Below are 16,523 nucleotides of genomic sequence, written 5' to 3' on the forward strand. Positions count from 1 at the left end.
AACAGGAGAGGAATTGCTTTTTCTTAACTCTCCACTAAAAAAAAATCAGTAATCCAGAAACTACATGGGTCTTCCATGAACACTGCAGAAAATATTCAATGGTAATGCTTGTTCTATTATACAGGATTAAATGTGAGGTTATGGCTATCAAAATACTGTTCCTTTCTGTTCACCCCCATTGCACCAGGAGAACAATGGAACAATTGTACTAAGACAAACAGTCTACCTAACCCAGTGTCCTGTCCTTGGCAGCCAATACCCAAGAAAGAGGATAAGCTTAAAGTATATAAATGATACTATTGCAAAGTATTCTCACAGGCTTCACTAACTTGCAGACCAAGGGGCTTCCAGAATGAGTGCTATTCCATTGATTTTGTATTTAGTGATCCTTTAACAATTTCTAGGGAAGCCTAGAAAATTTGTCCAGTTTCCCCTTTGTTCTAGCTTGACTGAATTCTCAGCTTGGGCTTTCGCTAGGAGGTATTTTTCATTTTTAACTCACCTCTTCTAGTCTTACTTGTGAGCTCGCTACCTCATATTCTTTCTCAGTCATCTTTCCAGGCTGAAGAATTCTGGTTTACTTGGAGGCTGTTAGTTCCTACATCTTGGATTCTTTTTTGTGGCTTTTATCTCAGTCTTCTGAGGGGCTTGGTTTTTATTGGTGGTGTTGAGCCTTTTTTGTGCTGTTGGGGTTTTGTTTGGTTTGTGGTTTTGGTTTGGTTTGGGGTGCTGGATTTGGTTTGGTTTTTTTTTTTTGGTGGGGGGATGTTGGGGATTTTGGGGGGTTTGTTTGGGGTTCTTGTTTGTGTGTTTGTTTTAGATAAGGGGTACCAGCACTGTGCGCAGCATTCATGGTACAGATGCCCATACACACAGGTTTACACACTGGATGCAGTTCTCTCTTCCTTTCCTAATATGTGTAACAATTTGTTTTGAATATGACTGAGCTTCAATCCCTGCCTTTAATTACTGTATATAGCTGGTCCCATAACCTCAAGACCTCATGTGAATGTTGCTTAGAGTATGTCAGCTTCTAGAATAAACTGGCTCAATATTGACACAGCATACAAAATCACCTCCTCATCACAACTCCATGTACTTACACTGAATTTTAAATTAAAACGTGAGATGCTGTGTGCTGGTATCTGCTAAAAGCTGCTGCTGGGTATTATGCAAGAAACATGACTAAAAATCTGTGGAAACACTGACTTGATGTTGCCATGGCACTGGCAAAGTGCATGGACTGATTCATTCTTCATTCATGCTCATTACATAATATCCAGCAGCACAAGATGATCAGTAATCTAGGATTTTCTTACCAAGGCCAGTTTCCAAAGAAGAATGGGTTAACAGAGCTGCCCTTGGTAAGGATTTTGCAGTATATGCTACTTTGGTGGGTAAGAGACAAGATTGCCATGAAGCAGGATAGGAAAGTTTAAAAACAGTCCTTCGGTGCTGGTAGTGCTCATTTTATGACAGCATGTGGAGTTAAAGTTCACTCCTTAGAAGTTAATTCTGTTGTGGGGAATTCCAGTGTGCCTTAAGAACACAGCTACTGATCCTGATCATCATCCTTATCAAAGTGGATTTCTATATAACTGTACCTATGCTGCACGATGCCGTGTTCTGCTCTATGCCTTCCCAGTGTCTTAGAGAATGAAGGCCAAAGGACATTGGTATTAAGGCAGGCAAGATTTTTCAAATCAGAAATGATAGGGTTTCAATGAGTGGGAAGGGAAGACCTTGAACATCCAGAACAGAACATCAGCTTCTTACTTTTTGTATCTTGGATAAAGCTTTGTGCTGACAAAGCCATGATAAAGTGCTTACCACATGTTTGCAAAGGATGACAAGCTGCAGTCCTTCACATCACTGCTGAAACCTGGCCCTCTGGTTTTAGTCCATTATGAAAACCTAACTACTGTGCTGTGTTGGCCAACAAATCATCCCACCAAGGTAGAACAGGAACTCTTGGGGAGCCCAGAAAGAGCCCAGTGGTGCCAACTCTGCCATGAGGAGTATATGGAGATCCTGTCACTGAAAAGCAGCACGTCAGGTACAAACTGGCCATAGACGGCACTTGAGCAGCTCTGTGTTCTGGTCCAGCCATCAGAATCATCCCAAAGGCTAATACATCAAGCAAATGAGGGTCTGGAAACTGAACTTCAACTGAAGAGGAACGCTTGAAGCAAAGAGTTTCTCCAGGCTCTCTGGCTTCAGGTGAAGAGCATCGTTTTTTTAGGAGCACGCCACAGGGACTGTAAAGCCCTGTGAGAGGAGGCAGCTGGGAGGATACGATGCAGTTTATCCACAAGGCTCCCAGCAGGACTGTTCTGAAGGACTACCTGCTCTGAACGACCCTGGCTGGAACGGCGCTTGGCCCCTTCCAAAAGCACGAATCTCTCCCCTGTGCTCTGCTGCACCCCGGGTCACCGAACACGATTTTACTACAGGTCCTTGGCCCAACGACGGCCGTGCTCCTGCAAGAGCGCGGGGTCCCCCCCTCAGCGGGTCACACCCCGCCCTTCGCAGCGGGCCGGCGGCGCCGGACACCACCCGCCGCCCGCGCCGCCACCACAGCGCCTCAATGCGCATGCGCTTGTGTGTGTTTGGGCGCTCACACACGCGTTCACACGCGCACACACACGCCGTGCGCCTGCGCAGGCGGCTGGGGCCCGGCGGCGGTTGTGCGCAGGCGCGAGCCGCGGGTGGCGGTCCCGTGTAGAAGGCGGTGGCTGCCCCGTCACGGGAAGGGCGGCGCGCCGCGGAGGCGCCCCTTTCCTCCGTCGCGTTTCCGCGCCTGCGGCGGCCGGGGCTGGACCGGGCTCACCGGCTGCGGGCTGATGATGGCGTACTTCGTGGAGAGCTTCTGGGTAGGGAAGCGCTGCGGGATGTTCCGCCGCGGGTGGAACGGGCAGGGCACTGCTCGGTTTGGTGCAGCTGGGGTGTCCGCCTGCGGGAGCAGCCTCGGCTCTTACGCCACCCCCGGGCCTGGGCCGGGGCCTTGCCGCGGGGCGTGCGGCGGGGAGCGGTGGCCGCCAGGGCTCGCTTCGGGCGGGTTGACCCGTGGGTGAAGCGGGGTACCTGTCTGCGCCGGCGCTGACCTCCCCCGAGTAGCTCGCGCGGGGGGACCGCCGCCCCCTGGCCCTGGCCGGGCCCAGCTCCGGTGCTCGGTGTGCGCGGGGGAGGGCCGGCGGGGGCCGCGAGGAGCCGGGCAGGGGATGCTCGGGGTCTCGCCCTCGCAGCAGCGCGGTGCGCAGATGTGGCTTGGGCTGCGGTCCGGTCTCTCCCCGTTAAGCCTCCCGAACAATGCGGTTGTCTAGGGGAACAGCATCGACTGTAGCAACTTAACAGTGGTATCACGCAAACTCCAAGCTGCGGCTCGGAGCTCTGTGCTTTTGTACCGGTGGGCTTGTCTGTATGTCAGAAGGTACAGCCTGAACTGGAGCCAGCTAGGGAAACAACAGGCGTTACAGTCTGCTTTAGAAACACAGTCTGTCAATCATTTCTGCACACAGAGATGTTTTTCCAGTGGGCAGAGATATATGGAGAAAATAGAAAATACGGATTTGGATTATTATTAACACTGACGTGGAATGGCAACTTGTTTTCATTGTTACTGTAGCTTGTCTGACACGTTAAAGTAAGCGTTCTTGTAATCATCGGGCTGTTTACAGTGTTGCTATTTCTTTGCGTATTTAAGCTTCAGCGTGCATCTCTACCAATAGGTGAAACACCAACATGGGTATTTGTTGAGCCTGAAACAAAATGGAAGCAACAGTTGTCCTTAATGCTTCAGGAAAACTAATTTCGTGAATACAGCGTACTATTCTTGACTTTAAAGCATAGCTCAAGCCGGGTTTCATGTTCTGTTTGCAGCGTTGTGTTTAATTTTGACTGAGTTTTGCTTTCAACAATATTAAAAGCTAATGAAACAAGATATTAGATTTGCTCTTTTGGCATAGAGATCCACTTAATTTGAAGCCCCAGGGTGGGAGATCACTATTAAATTAATATATGGAATTTTTTTATCTTTCATAAAAATAAAATGGAAATTAATCCTAAAGATTAAAGCAGAACTGAAGGTTTTTATTCAACTGCCACAACTGAATTCAAAGACTTTTCTGAGAAAAAGTTAATATGGAAGTCAGAAGATTGCTGTTAAAACGTATTGAATGCATAATAACTAAAAATAATGAAAAGAAGTCCATAAGGAGAAAGAAAGGCAATATTGTGTGAAACTTTGGAATAATTATCTTCTATTTCTTGATTTTTGCCTTGCCCTTCTACATAACATCAGTCATAATATATTTATCACCTGTGGGATGGGATGCTCATACTTTCTATGATGTGAAAATTATTCCAAAGCATAACTAATAGTGAATAATTTGAGGTACGTGCTTCCACCAATTTGCCTCTGAAATTGTGCATTGGAAATGGAAGTCTGTATCTTTAGCTCTAAGATGCTCCCTTGGTTTGATTATTTGCTGTAATTGATAAGACATCCAAAACTTGAAAGACTTAACTGATTTCTTTAGAAGAGGGGAGTGACATGTGAATGTGTATCAATTTCTTGCACACTATTGGGGCTTAAGGACTTCACAAAAGTGTGTAAACAAGACAAATCTTAGCTTCTTTGTTGTAATAGTCTTCAAGCTTATACTTCAAGCTTACAATGAGACCTTCATCTTTTACTGCTTTTAGAAGTGTATTAGTAGTTGCAGTTTGTTGTCGTTGTTGTTAGATGTAAGGAATCTAGATGCTTTATGGACCTGCCATTTGTTGGCTGCTTGTAAGAGGTCACAAACAAGACTGATTTCAGGATTTGTAAATTTGAAGTACAGAGACCTGTCACTCAAAATTTTTTTTCTGTTGCTTTAAAACGGTAGAGGCCTGCTAATAGAGCACAGCAATCTAGAGCGGTAATTTGCAAAGTTGGTAGAATACAGTTAATTTTTTGTGGTATCAAAAATTGTGAATTAGTAGCACAGCCTATAAATGGCTTTGATTCTTGTGGCTGAGTTTTAGGCTGTCAAGTCAGGTGGCCAAACATTCCTAACTCCTACTTAGGATGTTGTCATAAAACATTGGGTGCTTGCTGCTATGTATGTGCTACATCAAAACAGTGATGCAATTGAAAGGGAGCACTGACTGGTGCAGGTAATACATTTGTTCATTGCAAGTCTGTTAAAACTATGTCAAGTGAACAAAAAATAGCCCCTTCTAAGCCAGTCAGCATTAACTCATTGAGTGTTTTAAATTAATTTGATTAAACTATTGGAAATTTCATGTCTAGCTGGAGCTGGTCTCTCTGTAATCCTGTGCTTGGTAACTCTGGTAGTCCTGGCGTATAAAAATATGTGTTTAAATTTGCTTGGTGAATTCCTCTTATTTTATCTTTTTAATTGCTTGTGTTACAGCTTTTGAGATAGGAATCCTCCTCACAGCCAGTCTTTTCATGAGCTTTTGTAACATGTAAAGGCTGGTGATATCTAGGATTAATAATATTAGTTTTGTGAAAGGCTTTCTCTAGTAAGTGTAAGACGTATTGTGTTATGCACTTACATGGTATGAGTGACACTGAGACTTGTCAAGCATCCATCTGGAGTTCCATTCATGTTTACAAAGTGCTATTTTTCTGCTTGGCATAGAGGTGGATGTTCAGTTTCTGGGAGCTGTTGTGCAGTATTTATTTAATCTCCTCCCTGTGCCTGTGTGCATCTAGCATGAGTTGGCGACTTTCCATCTTTATGTTCAAAAAATATTTTTAATTATCTAGACATAGAGGAAAATATGTGCCCTTCATATATGTACAGCTTTCCTGGAGCTGATATTTGTTTAATTTATTGAAGCTGGAAGAAGGAAATTGAAATTGCTGCATTCTTTTGTGTTCAAAAATTGCAAAACTTCCAGTACTGAAGAAGATACTGTGTAAACATTAGGTGACTGTATTTTCCCATGTTTCAATACTCTCAATATTCAGTAGCTCTTTCAGACACACGGAAATTGAAATTTAGTAATAGCTAGCTTTCAAAAATATAACAATATAATATTAATCACAGAAGTACTTTCATGGGTATGGGCCCATAAAATTAAATAATTGCCTAAGTGGAATGGATGAAGCACATGCTGTTTATTTGAAACTGCATTACAGAACAGCAGTACAAAGAATGTTTTTCAGAGCATTGAAAATGAGTTTATACATCTGTCTTGGTTTCACCTGTAACCGTAATTTTTCTCCTTCCTAGTAGCTGGTGCAGTGCTGTGTTTCAGCTTTAGTCTGAGAACAGTGCTGGTAACACACCAATATTTTAGTTGTTGCTAGGCAATGCTTACCCTGATCAAGAACTTTTCAGTCTCTCATGCTCTGCCAGTAAGGAGGGACATGTTAAGCCAGGAGGCAGCAGACACAGGACACCTGACCCAAACTAGCCAAAGGAGTGTTCCATACCACAGCACATCATGCCCAGTATATAAATGGGAGTGTCACCCGGAAGGCCCAGTTCGCTGCTGGTATCAGTTGATAGGTGGGGAAATTGTATTGTGCTTGTGTTTATTGATTTTTTTATTCCTTTCACCTTTTAGTTTTATATCTCTCCCCTTGTTATTTCCCTTATCATTATTATTAATAGTAGTGGGTTTATATTATACTTCAGTTACTGGGCTGTTCTTATCTCAACCCATGGGGTTTACATTCTTTCGATTCTCCTCCTCATCCTGCCTGGAGGTGGGAGGTGGGAAGGTTGAAGGGAAGAAAGGGGTGAGCAAGTGGTTGTGTGGTGCTAAGTTAGCAGCTGGGCTTAAACGATGACCAGCATCCCTGGATTTAGGAGAATTCCTAGTGCTTCATTTCTTTAAAGTGCTGTTCTCTTGAGTGAATGAAAAGATGTTGACAGTACAGATGGACAAGCCATAACGAAGAGTGCACATCTTCCTAAGTTTGTGAGGATTTGTTTTGGTTAATATTTGGAACTTACATTTTTAGAGTTGCAGGAATGAACAGTCTCTTCTTGTTCTGTTGCACTAATATCTGTGCATTAATTGTTAAAATAGGGTATCTTTCAAGCTGCATAAATCTTGCAGTTGCTGAACAGTTATACCTAGTTTCAGCAAATACTGAATCTTACCTGTATGAGGAAATTGTGCTCCCCTGGCTCACCTTGATGGATTGTCTACAGTTATTACCTGGCATATTGCTGCAACAGTAATTAAAGGGTAAAACTAGCTATAGGACAACTTCTCTGGACCTGACCAAAACAAGAGGCAAAGGATACAGTTTTTTTCTATTCTTATGCAAAAAATTTAAGCAATTTGATCTCCCACATTTATTATTTTCTAGGCTTTTCTATTTAGCATTTATCTAACCAGATGGGAGGGGTGTTGGTCATATTTCATTGATACATCATGTTTGCCAAAGGTAGTTCTGAGGTTTAACTAGGATTTGGAAATTTAATTTGGAGATTTTCCAGTTTTCATTTTATGACAATTTGAAGTAAATTAGGAACCTAAATTTTCTTATAATTAAAAAGAAACCCTGTGATTAAGTTGCAGTACCACTTCCAAATACTTCAGTTTGAATATACGTCTGCCTGTTTCCTGGAGAAAAAGTTGTGGTTTGGTAGGTGATATGGTCATGTTTAAAGGGTTGAAGGAATGCTTGTGCATGCTTAACCACTGCTAATACGTATTCTAAAAGCATAGTTTGAAATGCCAGTAATTCACTTATTGTCAATGTTTCTTTACTTGCTGAATTTAGACAACATCAAACTTCTTTCATCAAACTTAAACATTTGACCAAAACAAGAATGTATTAAGATCTGCGTGTGCCTTTTATTGTGTCATATACTTAATTTTGCTGTGAAAACAGTATTTGCAGCTGTCCTTTTCTTGCTTCTAATGCTCTTGAAACAAGTAGTACATATCTGACCAATAATGGGAACTTTAGAATCACTTTAAAATTGAGAAACATTTGTTTATACTGGGTAAAAAGGCACTGCTATAATAGAGGCTATTCACTTTTTACACTGTTAGACACAAATTTTGAATGGTTTTAGTTCAAAGTGACAGAGCTGGCACTCATACATTTTGGCAGAAACATAGGAAGTACGTACTCCTTCTGATTGCCTGGAAGTTGCTACTTTACCAAATGTAGCCTTTAAATTCAGAATCATCTCTATATACAACACACAAATTTATTTTTAAGATTTTTCAAGGTCTGTTAAGTAGCTCAATGAAACAGGGTTCCTGTAATCTGCTTCCTGTTATGCACAAGTCATGGAAATGCTGAATTCTGACTTCACATTTGCTGACATTGTTACTTTCATTTCCATGAGGAGATCATTGCAGTTAGTTCTTATGAAGGGAAATGGACTGTCTGCCCATGCTTTCTGTGATTTTATTTTGTATTCAAGGTTGGCCAGTAATGCCTCACTATAGAGTTATTTAGTGAAGTGTTTACTTGTATTTGAAGTCCTGTTTCCTCTTATGACTTGCTGTCAGGGTCATAGACAAAATATCTCTCTTATGGCAGTACAAAATGGGAAAACTCAGCAAGAACACCAGCTTCTGAAGAGAGAGTTTTGTTAGCTTTAGGGCAAAAGGAGAAAACTGCTAATGAGCTTAAGTAATTAAATTGAGCCTATCTGGAGACGTGACCACTTATGTTTCGCGTTCTCCTGCACAGTTTTACAGGTTTTTTTCTGTGGAGTGGTAACAGGATCATCCTTAACAGTGTTTTACCTGCAAAATGACATTCATAATAGCCTTTCAAGCTTACCTGGAAGTCTTTTGCATAGAACCTGATGTTACGCATCACAACAGAGGTTCCACTTTCTCAAAGATGCAACTTCTAGAAGAATCTGCATCTGACTTCACTATCTGTCATAGCAGTGCTTCTGAATTGGAGTGGAAGGTCTTATCAATTCCCTCTGCCACATGCAGCATTTATTTGTTTTTGAGTGGGCTGGTACTGGGCTTTTAGTGATCCCAGTTGTTACTGTTGCCACCAGGAAGGAGCAGGTAAAAACACTTCATGAAGAAAAATTGGCTTGACACACAATTTCCATGTATAGAATTTTATACAATGTGTGGGGGAGGGGCAGTGTAGAGGAAAAGCAATCAAAACACAAATAAAATAGTGTTGATGGCCTATGTGTATATAAGAGAATACATACTTATTTTGTAAATTGAGCTACTTTTTCTCTTAGCCGCAGCATACATTTCTGTGTTTATCCTAAATACAGAGCCTTAACTTTGGAGCTTATTACATGAACTTTTTGAGCTACTCTTCAGGAACGTAACTATTGAATGAAGGGGTTGTGGACAGAACATACAGCTTTCCTAAGAAGAAAAACGTCTGCTCTCTGCACTGAGATTTCGTACTTAATTTGACATGAATATGCATACGTATCCAAACACAAGTAGAAAATAACATAATTTATAGAATTCAAATCAGGTTAATCATCAGAACTCTTGATCATGTAAATTATTGAACGGTTTTGAAGTCTAGATATTTGTTCTTATAGGTAGAGCCTGATATTGGTAAGAGAAGCTACATTTGACAATATATTCACAAGTGAAAAAATGCCTTTTACTTCTGCCAGGCTTAAACCATATAGGCCCTCCAATCTCAGAGCCTGCTTTGGACTTGCTGTTTTGCTTAAACCTAAATATTTTTCTTACATGGCCTCTTAGCCTCTGATAACTACTGAAAATGTATAAAAGATGTGGCTTTCAGGGGACTTTTTTTTAATTGAGAAAAGTATTTGTTCTGTTTTTCTGTTGTGCTTTCTGCTTTTCAGTGTGAAGTCAGGAAGAAGAGTAGGGCTGATTAATTTTTCCACTTAATTTAAGTTTTCTAGTTCATTTTCAGTAACCTTCAGTTACAGATAGGGAACAAGGTCACAATGGGAATTCGTTGTTCTGGCTCATTTCATTCTCCAAAGGTCTGCAAAGTTACATTTCTGACAGATTATCAGCTATCAGGAAGGCAGCAGCCAGAGGCTGGGTCATGCTATGCTGCTCTTCCTGTGTTTCTAAAGTGACAGGAAATTTATGGAGCTCTGGTATAGAAAAGTCCTCATTAAAGCTCCCATTATGAAAAGTTCAGAAGCAATCTGTGTTCAGCACATTTTGATAGATGTGTTGATTTAGCTAGAAGAAGCACCTGAAGGGAAAGAACATTTCTTAAAGGAGAGTTCTATTAGTTATCTGGAAGAAGAACCTAATACTTGTAAATGTTTATCTCCAAATTTCGGTCCTGTAAGAACTTTGGAGTAGTTAAATAGGAACTTTTTTTTTATTCAGTATTCTTATTGAAAATATTAGTGAAGTCTTAATTACAGATTATCCTGGTGTTTTTGTAATGTGGTGGCATTCAGGTTTTATACGGAATAAATACAGGAAGATAATAAGCTACTTATTAGTGCACCAATGGGTAAAATTATTGTGGGTTTCAGACTACAAGGAAAAATAGATGGGAATTAAACTGTTTAAACTGGTTCTTGAAAGTGTAAGACAACATTAAAAAAAATTACATTTCTTACTGATTGGTGTTCTTATCCTTCTATTTTTCTAATTTATAAAAGATTTGTTCAGTAGGCGGTCCTCTTAGTTTGCTGTACTTTCATGTATTCAATTTAGTTCTGCTTGTAGTTTTAGGAGACCTTTCTGTAATTGCATTTATGCCAAACTGATCTGCATTTTGATGAACTTTTTCAGGTTAGAATTTGCTGCAGCCTTAGGAACTGTGATTTTATAGGTGTTTTTTCTTTTTGCTTGTTTGGGTTTGTGTTCCCTGATGCTTGAAAGAAGTAAAACGATTAATCTTGGCTAGTAATGTGAATCAGATTGCCTTCCATTATCTGTTATTTGTAAATTCATGTGTCTGTGCATGGTGCCTTTTAAGGCAACTTGCTGTATTATTGGCTGTTGTATTATCTAGTGCTGTTAACACTTCAAAGAAGTGTGCCTGCTACTGTGGCTCCTACGAAGTTCTTCTGTCCACCCATGGCTGCTTCCACTTAAATAAACTGGCATATCACTGCCTGCCGCCTGCTCTTTGCTCCCACCTCTTCTGCTAAGCAATGCAGCTGTTTGTGTCCTCATAGTGATCTGGATCACCGATCTTTGTTCTTATTTGCCTTTCTTATACAGCTTTATTTTTCAGCTGTATAATTTCTCTAATCAGGTACACCTCATGGCTGCACAAATTTTTCTGGAAAAGAAAGGACAGAAATACTTCGAGGGGTGTGTGAGCAAATTCTCAGGCTTCTCTCACTGGAGGTGTAGAACTGCTCCTGTGAGAAGTCCAGGATTTTAAGAAGTATGTGAAGGTCCTTGCGTGCATCCAGAGGAAGGCAACAAAGCTGGTGAAAGGGCTGGAAGATATGTTCTGTGAGGAATGGCTGAGGGCTCTGATCTTGTCTAGTTTGGAGAAGGGAGGCTGAGGGGTAACCTCATTGATCTTTGCAGTTTCCTGCGGAGGGCAAGTGGAGAGAGGTGCTGAGCTCTTCTCCTGAGATCCAGTGGCAGGAGGAAGTTTAGGCTGCACATTAGGGAGCATTTGTTTACCAGGAAGATGATCAAACACTGGAACAGGCTTCCTAGAGAGGTGGTTGATGCCTAAAGCCTGTCAAGCGTTTAATGGGCATTTGGACAATGCCCTTAACAACATGCTTTAACTTTTGGTCTGCCCTGAGGTGGTCAGGCAGTCGGACTAGATGACCATTGTAGGTTCCTTCCACTGAACTATTCTATCCTATTCCCTCTTCTTTCCCTTGTACTCTGAACATGCATGCAGTTTTCCTGAGGGCATGCTTCTGTGTTTTTTGTAGCAGCTAGGTGGAGGGAAATGGATAGCTTGACAGGAAGACTTTTCTAGGAGCAGTGCTGTGTGCTGTGCCATGCCTTGCTTTCCTTTAATTTCTATTGTTGGTTTCTTATGCCTGGAAGAAGTTCACCACAGTGCCAGAGGTGATAAGATGGCTGAATTTATCAGTGATGAGGGCAATGTCTCCGTTTTAATGGTGAGGCACACCTTACTGAAAAATACTTGTTTTAAAACTGGCCTCAAGAATGCACAAAGGGAAGATACTTGTGAGAAGGATGAGATTATTTTGGGGGGTTTTTGTTGTTGGGTTTTCTGTTTTGTTTTTTTTTTTGACCAATTTTCGAAAAACAGAAGATGATACATGAAGTGTGAGGAACTGGGGAAGTGGGATATCCAGTGATCTCAAAGTATGAATACTAATTGATGGAAAATAATGAAAGATATGACAGAATGAAGAGAGAGTACAATATTTAGTATGTGTTAAATAACATGGGAAGTTGAAGAATACAAGAACTGTAGAAATCTAAAAAAGAAATGGGTTTGAATATAGCCTAGAAATATGTAGTAGAAGAGTTGTCACTGAAAGGGTAGTGGTAGCTGCTGAGATGGTTTTATTTTGTTTTACATATAGAGGATTGAAGTGAACTAATGGCATCTGGTAAAGTGGTGAAGCATTAGAAATCACTCAGGTCATATAAGTTGATCAATTATTGAAGTGCATAGCTTCTATATTTTGTTTTGTAATTGCTTTGGCATGTTGTGTTTCTTAGTTATACTTCCTTTTTATTTATCTTTAGGGGGAAAGGAACAATGGCTTTGATGTCCTCTATCACAACATGAAACATGGACATTTGTCAACAAAAGACTTAGCAGACTTTATAAGAGAAAGGTGAGCATTCATCCTTGGTAATCTTGGCTCTTTAATATGCTGGTTTTGTTTTTTATCTAAGTTTATTATCATATTTAGCAGTAACATGCAAAATACATAAAAATCAATGAGCATTTTAAAATATGTCTTACATCCTATAAGAATATGTAGGTTTATTACATTCACTTTGAACTGAACAGTGACTCTTACGGATCAATTAATAACAAACTTCTGATTTTTCAGGTTTGAATTAAAAACCAAGTAAAAGCCTAGAATTGTCACATAGGTGTCCAACACTTTATTTAAATGAATCCCAAGTTTTCTTCATGTTTGGAAGAAAAGCTGTAATTCAAAGAGGCAGACTTTAGCAGGCTTTTTAGCAGTTTCTGTCTGTAGATGTAAAATAAAGGTGTTAGCAAGTGCTAGTATGATCTTAAAAATTATACTGTAAGATGATGAGAAACTACGTTTTTGAAAGAAAAAGGAGTGATACACAGGGACAAGAAAATAATATGCAGAAAATAATACAAGTTCTTCTCTATGGGATTGAAAAGACAGAACCAAAATCTGCAAATGTCACAACTTCCAAAACAGATGACTTAGTGCTGGGTTTAGTTGTTTTGTGGAAGAAGACTGCTCTTGCTGCTACATTGAACAAAACAATTTTCATTCTGGACAAAATCAGTTGTATGTCTGCTTCAGAATTTTGTCTTAATTCAGTTACTCTCACCAGATGACACAAGGAGAGGTCTTGCAAGAGACTGATTGAAGACCTATTTCAGTGAAGGTTTCTTGCAGTAAAAGCTGTCCCACAAACCAGCTTTTTTTTCCTGGAATTTTTCATCAAATTTTAGTTTTGGTCTCAAATAGATCTTAAGAGAGTTTATTTTAAGTTTCCACAAAATTTAACAACCACAACAGGTACTCTGTTGCACTGACATTTGCACAGTTTCAAAGTGAATTGGAGAAAATGACAAATCTTTCAACTAAGCCAGAAACAGGTGAGTTCGAGTGCATGTGTGATGGACAGTCTTCTGTTAGAAGGACTACACAACACAAGGAATTTTGTGTTTCAAGAATTCCTGATTCCAGAGAGCACATTATGATGCTATATCTGGCTTGGATTCTTTGCTTGATTATAGTGAATAAATAAAACTTAACAGTTAATTCTACACAAAATTCCTAGCAAAAAATAATGTGGTATTCTAGGTTTTTTTCACTCTGTAATTTTTTCCAAATGAAATTTTAAATGAGATGTGCCTTTGCAATCAATATATAAAATATTTAGACCTTTCCCCACATATTAAAAGTGTTTTAGCTGAAGTTTCTGCTAAGTAATTCTAGTGGTTTGTAAATGAGACCTTTATTTTTCACCAGCTAAACAAGTTTAAATAACATTTAAGACGAAAGATACTCAAGACTAAAGACATGAGGATCCATATGGGCACGTTATCCTCAGTGAGAGATCAAGAAATTTCTTTTCTGTTCTTGTGCACGAATAGGATGTGCCAAAGATAGATGCAGCCTTTTAACAGCATTTTTGGTAAAATATGTGGAAAATTTCATTTCTCATTAACAGACTGAAATTCACTAGACTCTTGGTGCTAAATTTTAATTTATTTGACAAGGCTTCAGTGTTGTTCCTTAAAAGTGGCTTGCCCTGAGTGAAAACTGAAAACTGCTGGATAGGTAGAGACAGGTCTGAGTGGGTGATAATACTTTCAACAAGTTAGAGTGCTCAATCTTTTATGTACTGTTTGACAGTAGTCACCTGGTTGGTCAGGATTGCTGGATCTCCAGACAAGGCACAGAATCTGGTTTTTTTTTTTGTGGAGCAATCTGAGAGAGAAAGGGAAGGTGGTGGAGTGTATCTGGATGTGCAGATTGCATAGGGCACAAAAGACACATGTCTGTATGAAGCCAGTCTCTGTCACTTGCAGTGTTGAGAGTAGTGTTTTGGTTGTGTGCAGCCTATTTGGGGAAAAGTCTATTGTTCTCTTTTCTCCAGCCTTAGAAATAGTAATGAAAACAGAAAAACTGCATAGAATGTGGGAAAACTTTATTATAGTCAGCCTGAGAATTTTTTTAAATATTTTTCTTTCAAATCTTCTGTAAGAACCGTCTGAAATTGCAGAATTTTCCATCTAAAAAAAAAAAGTTTGAAATGTGTTTGTAATAATATATTATTTCTATAGTATATCTGCGGTTCCAACTGGATATCCTTAGAAGGAGCAGAAGTTTTCCTTCTTGGCTGTGTCCATTTAGTTGATACCAATTCAATTTTCAACAGTGTTGTTTCACTTTTCATTTTGAGTATCTCTTAATGGTCAAGTACTAAAAGAACTGAGACGGTTGCGTCTGTGGTTCAGAAATATGTTGTCTGAAAGAGTGAATTTTGTGGCAGACAATCTGCTCAGTATTGGTAAGTCTTGAATGGAGCATGTTATCTGCTGTAAGATAGGTATCTTTGTTATGTTCTTGATAAAGCATGTAGGTTTGTTTTTTTTAACAGCTATAGAAAATATAAGAAGTCTGGGCTGCCCCCTTTTATTGTTATATTTATTTAAATACTGGGAAGTTAGTGTCTTAATACTGTCAACTACTTTGAGGTGTTAAATACACGCAAACAATTCTTTACGTGTAAGAAACCACTCTTCACAGGTGGGAAGTTAATAGGTATTGTGTTGGCTTTTCTCCACAGGTTTTTCAAATGTTTTTCCGCACCACTCATCTGAAAGTGTCATAGAAAGAATGTCCTTGATCAGAAGAAACTGTCAATGCATATATAGTGCCATTTAACTAAATGGGGGATGGCGAAGCACAGACCTTTGAAATGTAGAACACATTGATAGAAGTTACTGATAATTAACCAAAATACATTTTTCATCATAATAATTAAAAAAAATCACTGTGTCTTCTGGGTGTCTGTGCATATATGTGAGTTCCTATGTAGTGAGCAAGAATTCCAAATCTTGGAAACTTGAACTTATTATTAAAATATATACAAATATAGAAGGAGGATAAAGTTAATTGACTTTTTTGTGGCAAATAACTTCACAGTTATTTGTAGATGACCTTTAAAATGTAATTCAGTTGCTGCATTTTACAGTTTAATCTCCAAGTTGATTGTCCAACTGACTGGATAGTTATTTTCAAATTTCAGTAGGTTTAAATACATCTCCTTCTGCTTCAGGTGACTACTGCTGCTTTGTTTCATATTTTCATGAGAAAACTCTTTTTGGTTGCAAAATGTTGCTGTGAAGGAAAAATAAAAACTCCTGCCTTAGCCATAAGTGGTCAAGTTAGAACTTGAGAAAGGCATGAATTCTTAATCTCCCTTTCTTTTCCTCTCTCTTTTTCCCTCAAATAGAGTAATTGCATAGCAGGAAAGAAACTGCTGCAAGCTTTTGCATTTTCAGGAAAAAGCAATTACAGTATTCGTTCAAATCCAGGATGCTTCTAAATCTAAGTTGACACTACATATTGAATGTTGATTAAGGATAGAAAATTAAAAAAGTGTGTGTCTTTACTTCAGCAATAGCAGAATAAGCAAGATTGATGGGGGAAGAACTTGCAGGGAGTCACTCCTGTAGCACTTTGTGTGTGACTGCTATTCCGTGGTGCTTGCCCCAGCAGAGGTTCTAAGGAAGACATATATGCTGATCTTTGGATTTTGAATCTGCAAAGAGACAAGTAAAATTGTGGGTTTGAGTGCAGGAAAATATCATAAAACTTTATGGAGGAAGAGGTTTTCCAGAATAGATTGGAATGTATTGAGACAACCCTCTTTAAAAATTAATATAAACAGTAGAACACAGTATTTTA

The 16,523-nt window shown here is 39.5% G+C and overlaps 1 protein-coding gene across 1 annotated transcript in view; it reads left to right on the forward strand.

Moving 5' to 3' along the window:
• The first annotated feature begins 2,681 nt into the window (after positions 1–2,681).
• Positions 2,682–16,523, forward strand: part of FCHO2 (FCH and mu domain containing endocytic adaptor 2) — an 85,571-nt gene continuing 71,729 nt past the window's right edge. The window contains exons 1-2 of the mRNA XM_061475866.1: positions 2,682–2,873; positions 12,628–12,719. Coding sequence (XP_061331850.1) covers positions 2,844–2,873; positions 12,628–12,719 — 122 coding nt within the window. The 5' untranslated portion in view covers positions 2,682–2,843. The remainder of the gene's footprint in view (positions 2,874–12,627; positions 12,720–16,523) is intronic.

Source organism: Pezoporus flaviventris, unplaced genomic scaffold (genome assembly GCF_033815535.1).
Source record: "Pezoporus flaviventris isolate CSIRO_AGI_PZ_B2104156 unplaced genomic scaffold, CSIRO_AGI_Pfla_v1 ptg000090l, whole genome shotgun sequence".
Taxonomy (NCBI): Eukaryota; Metazoa; Chordata; class Aves; order Psittaciformes; family Psittacidae; genus Pezoporus; species Pezoporus flaviventris.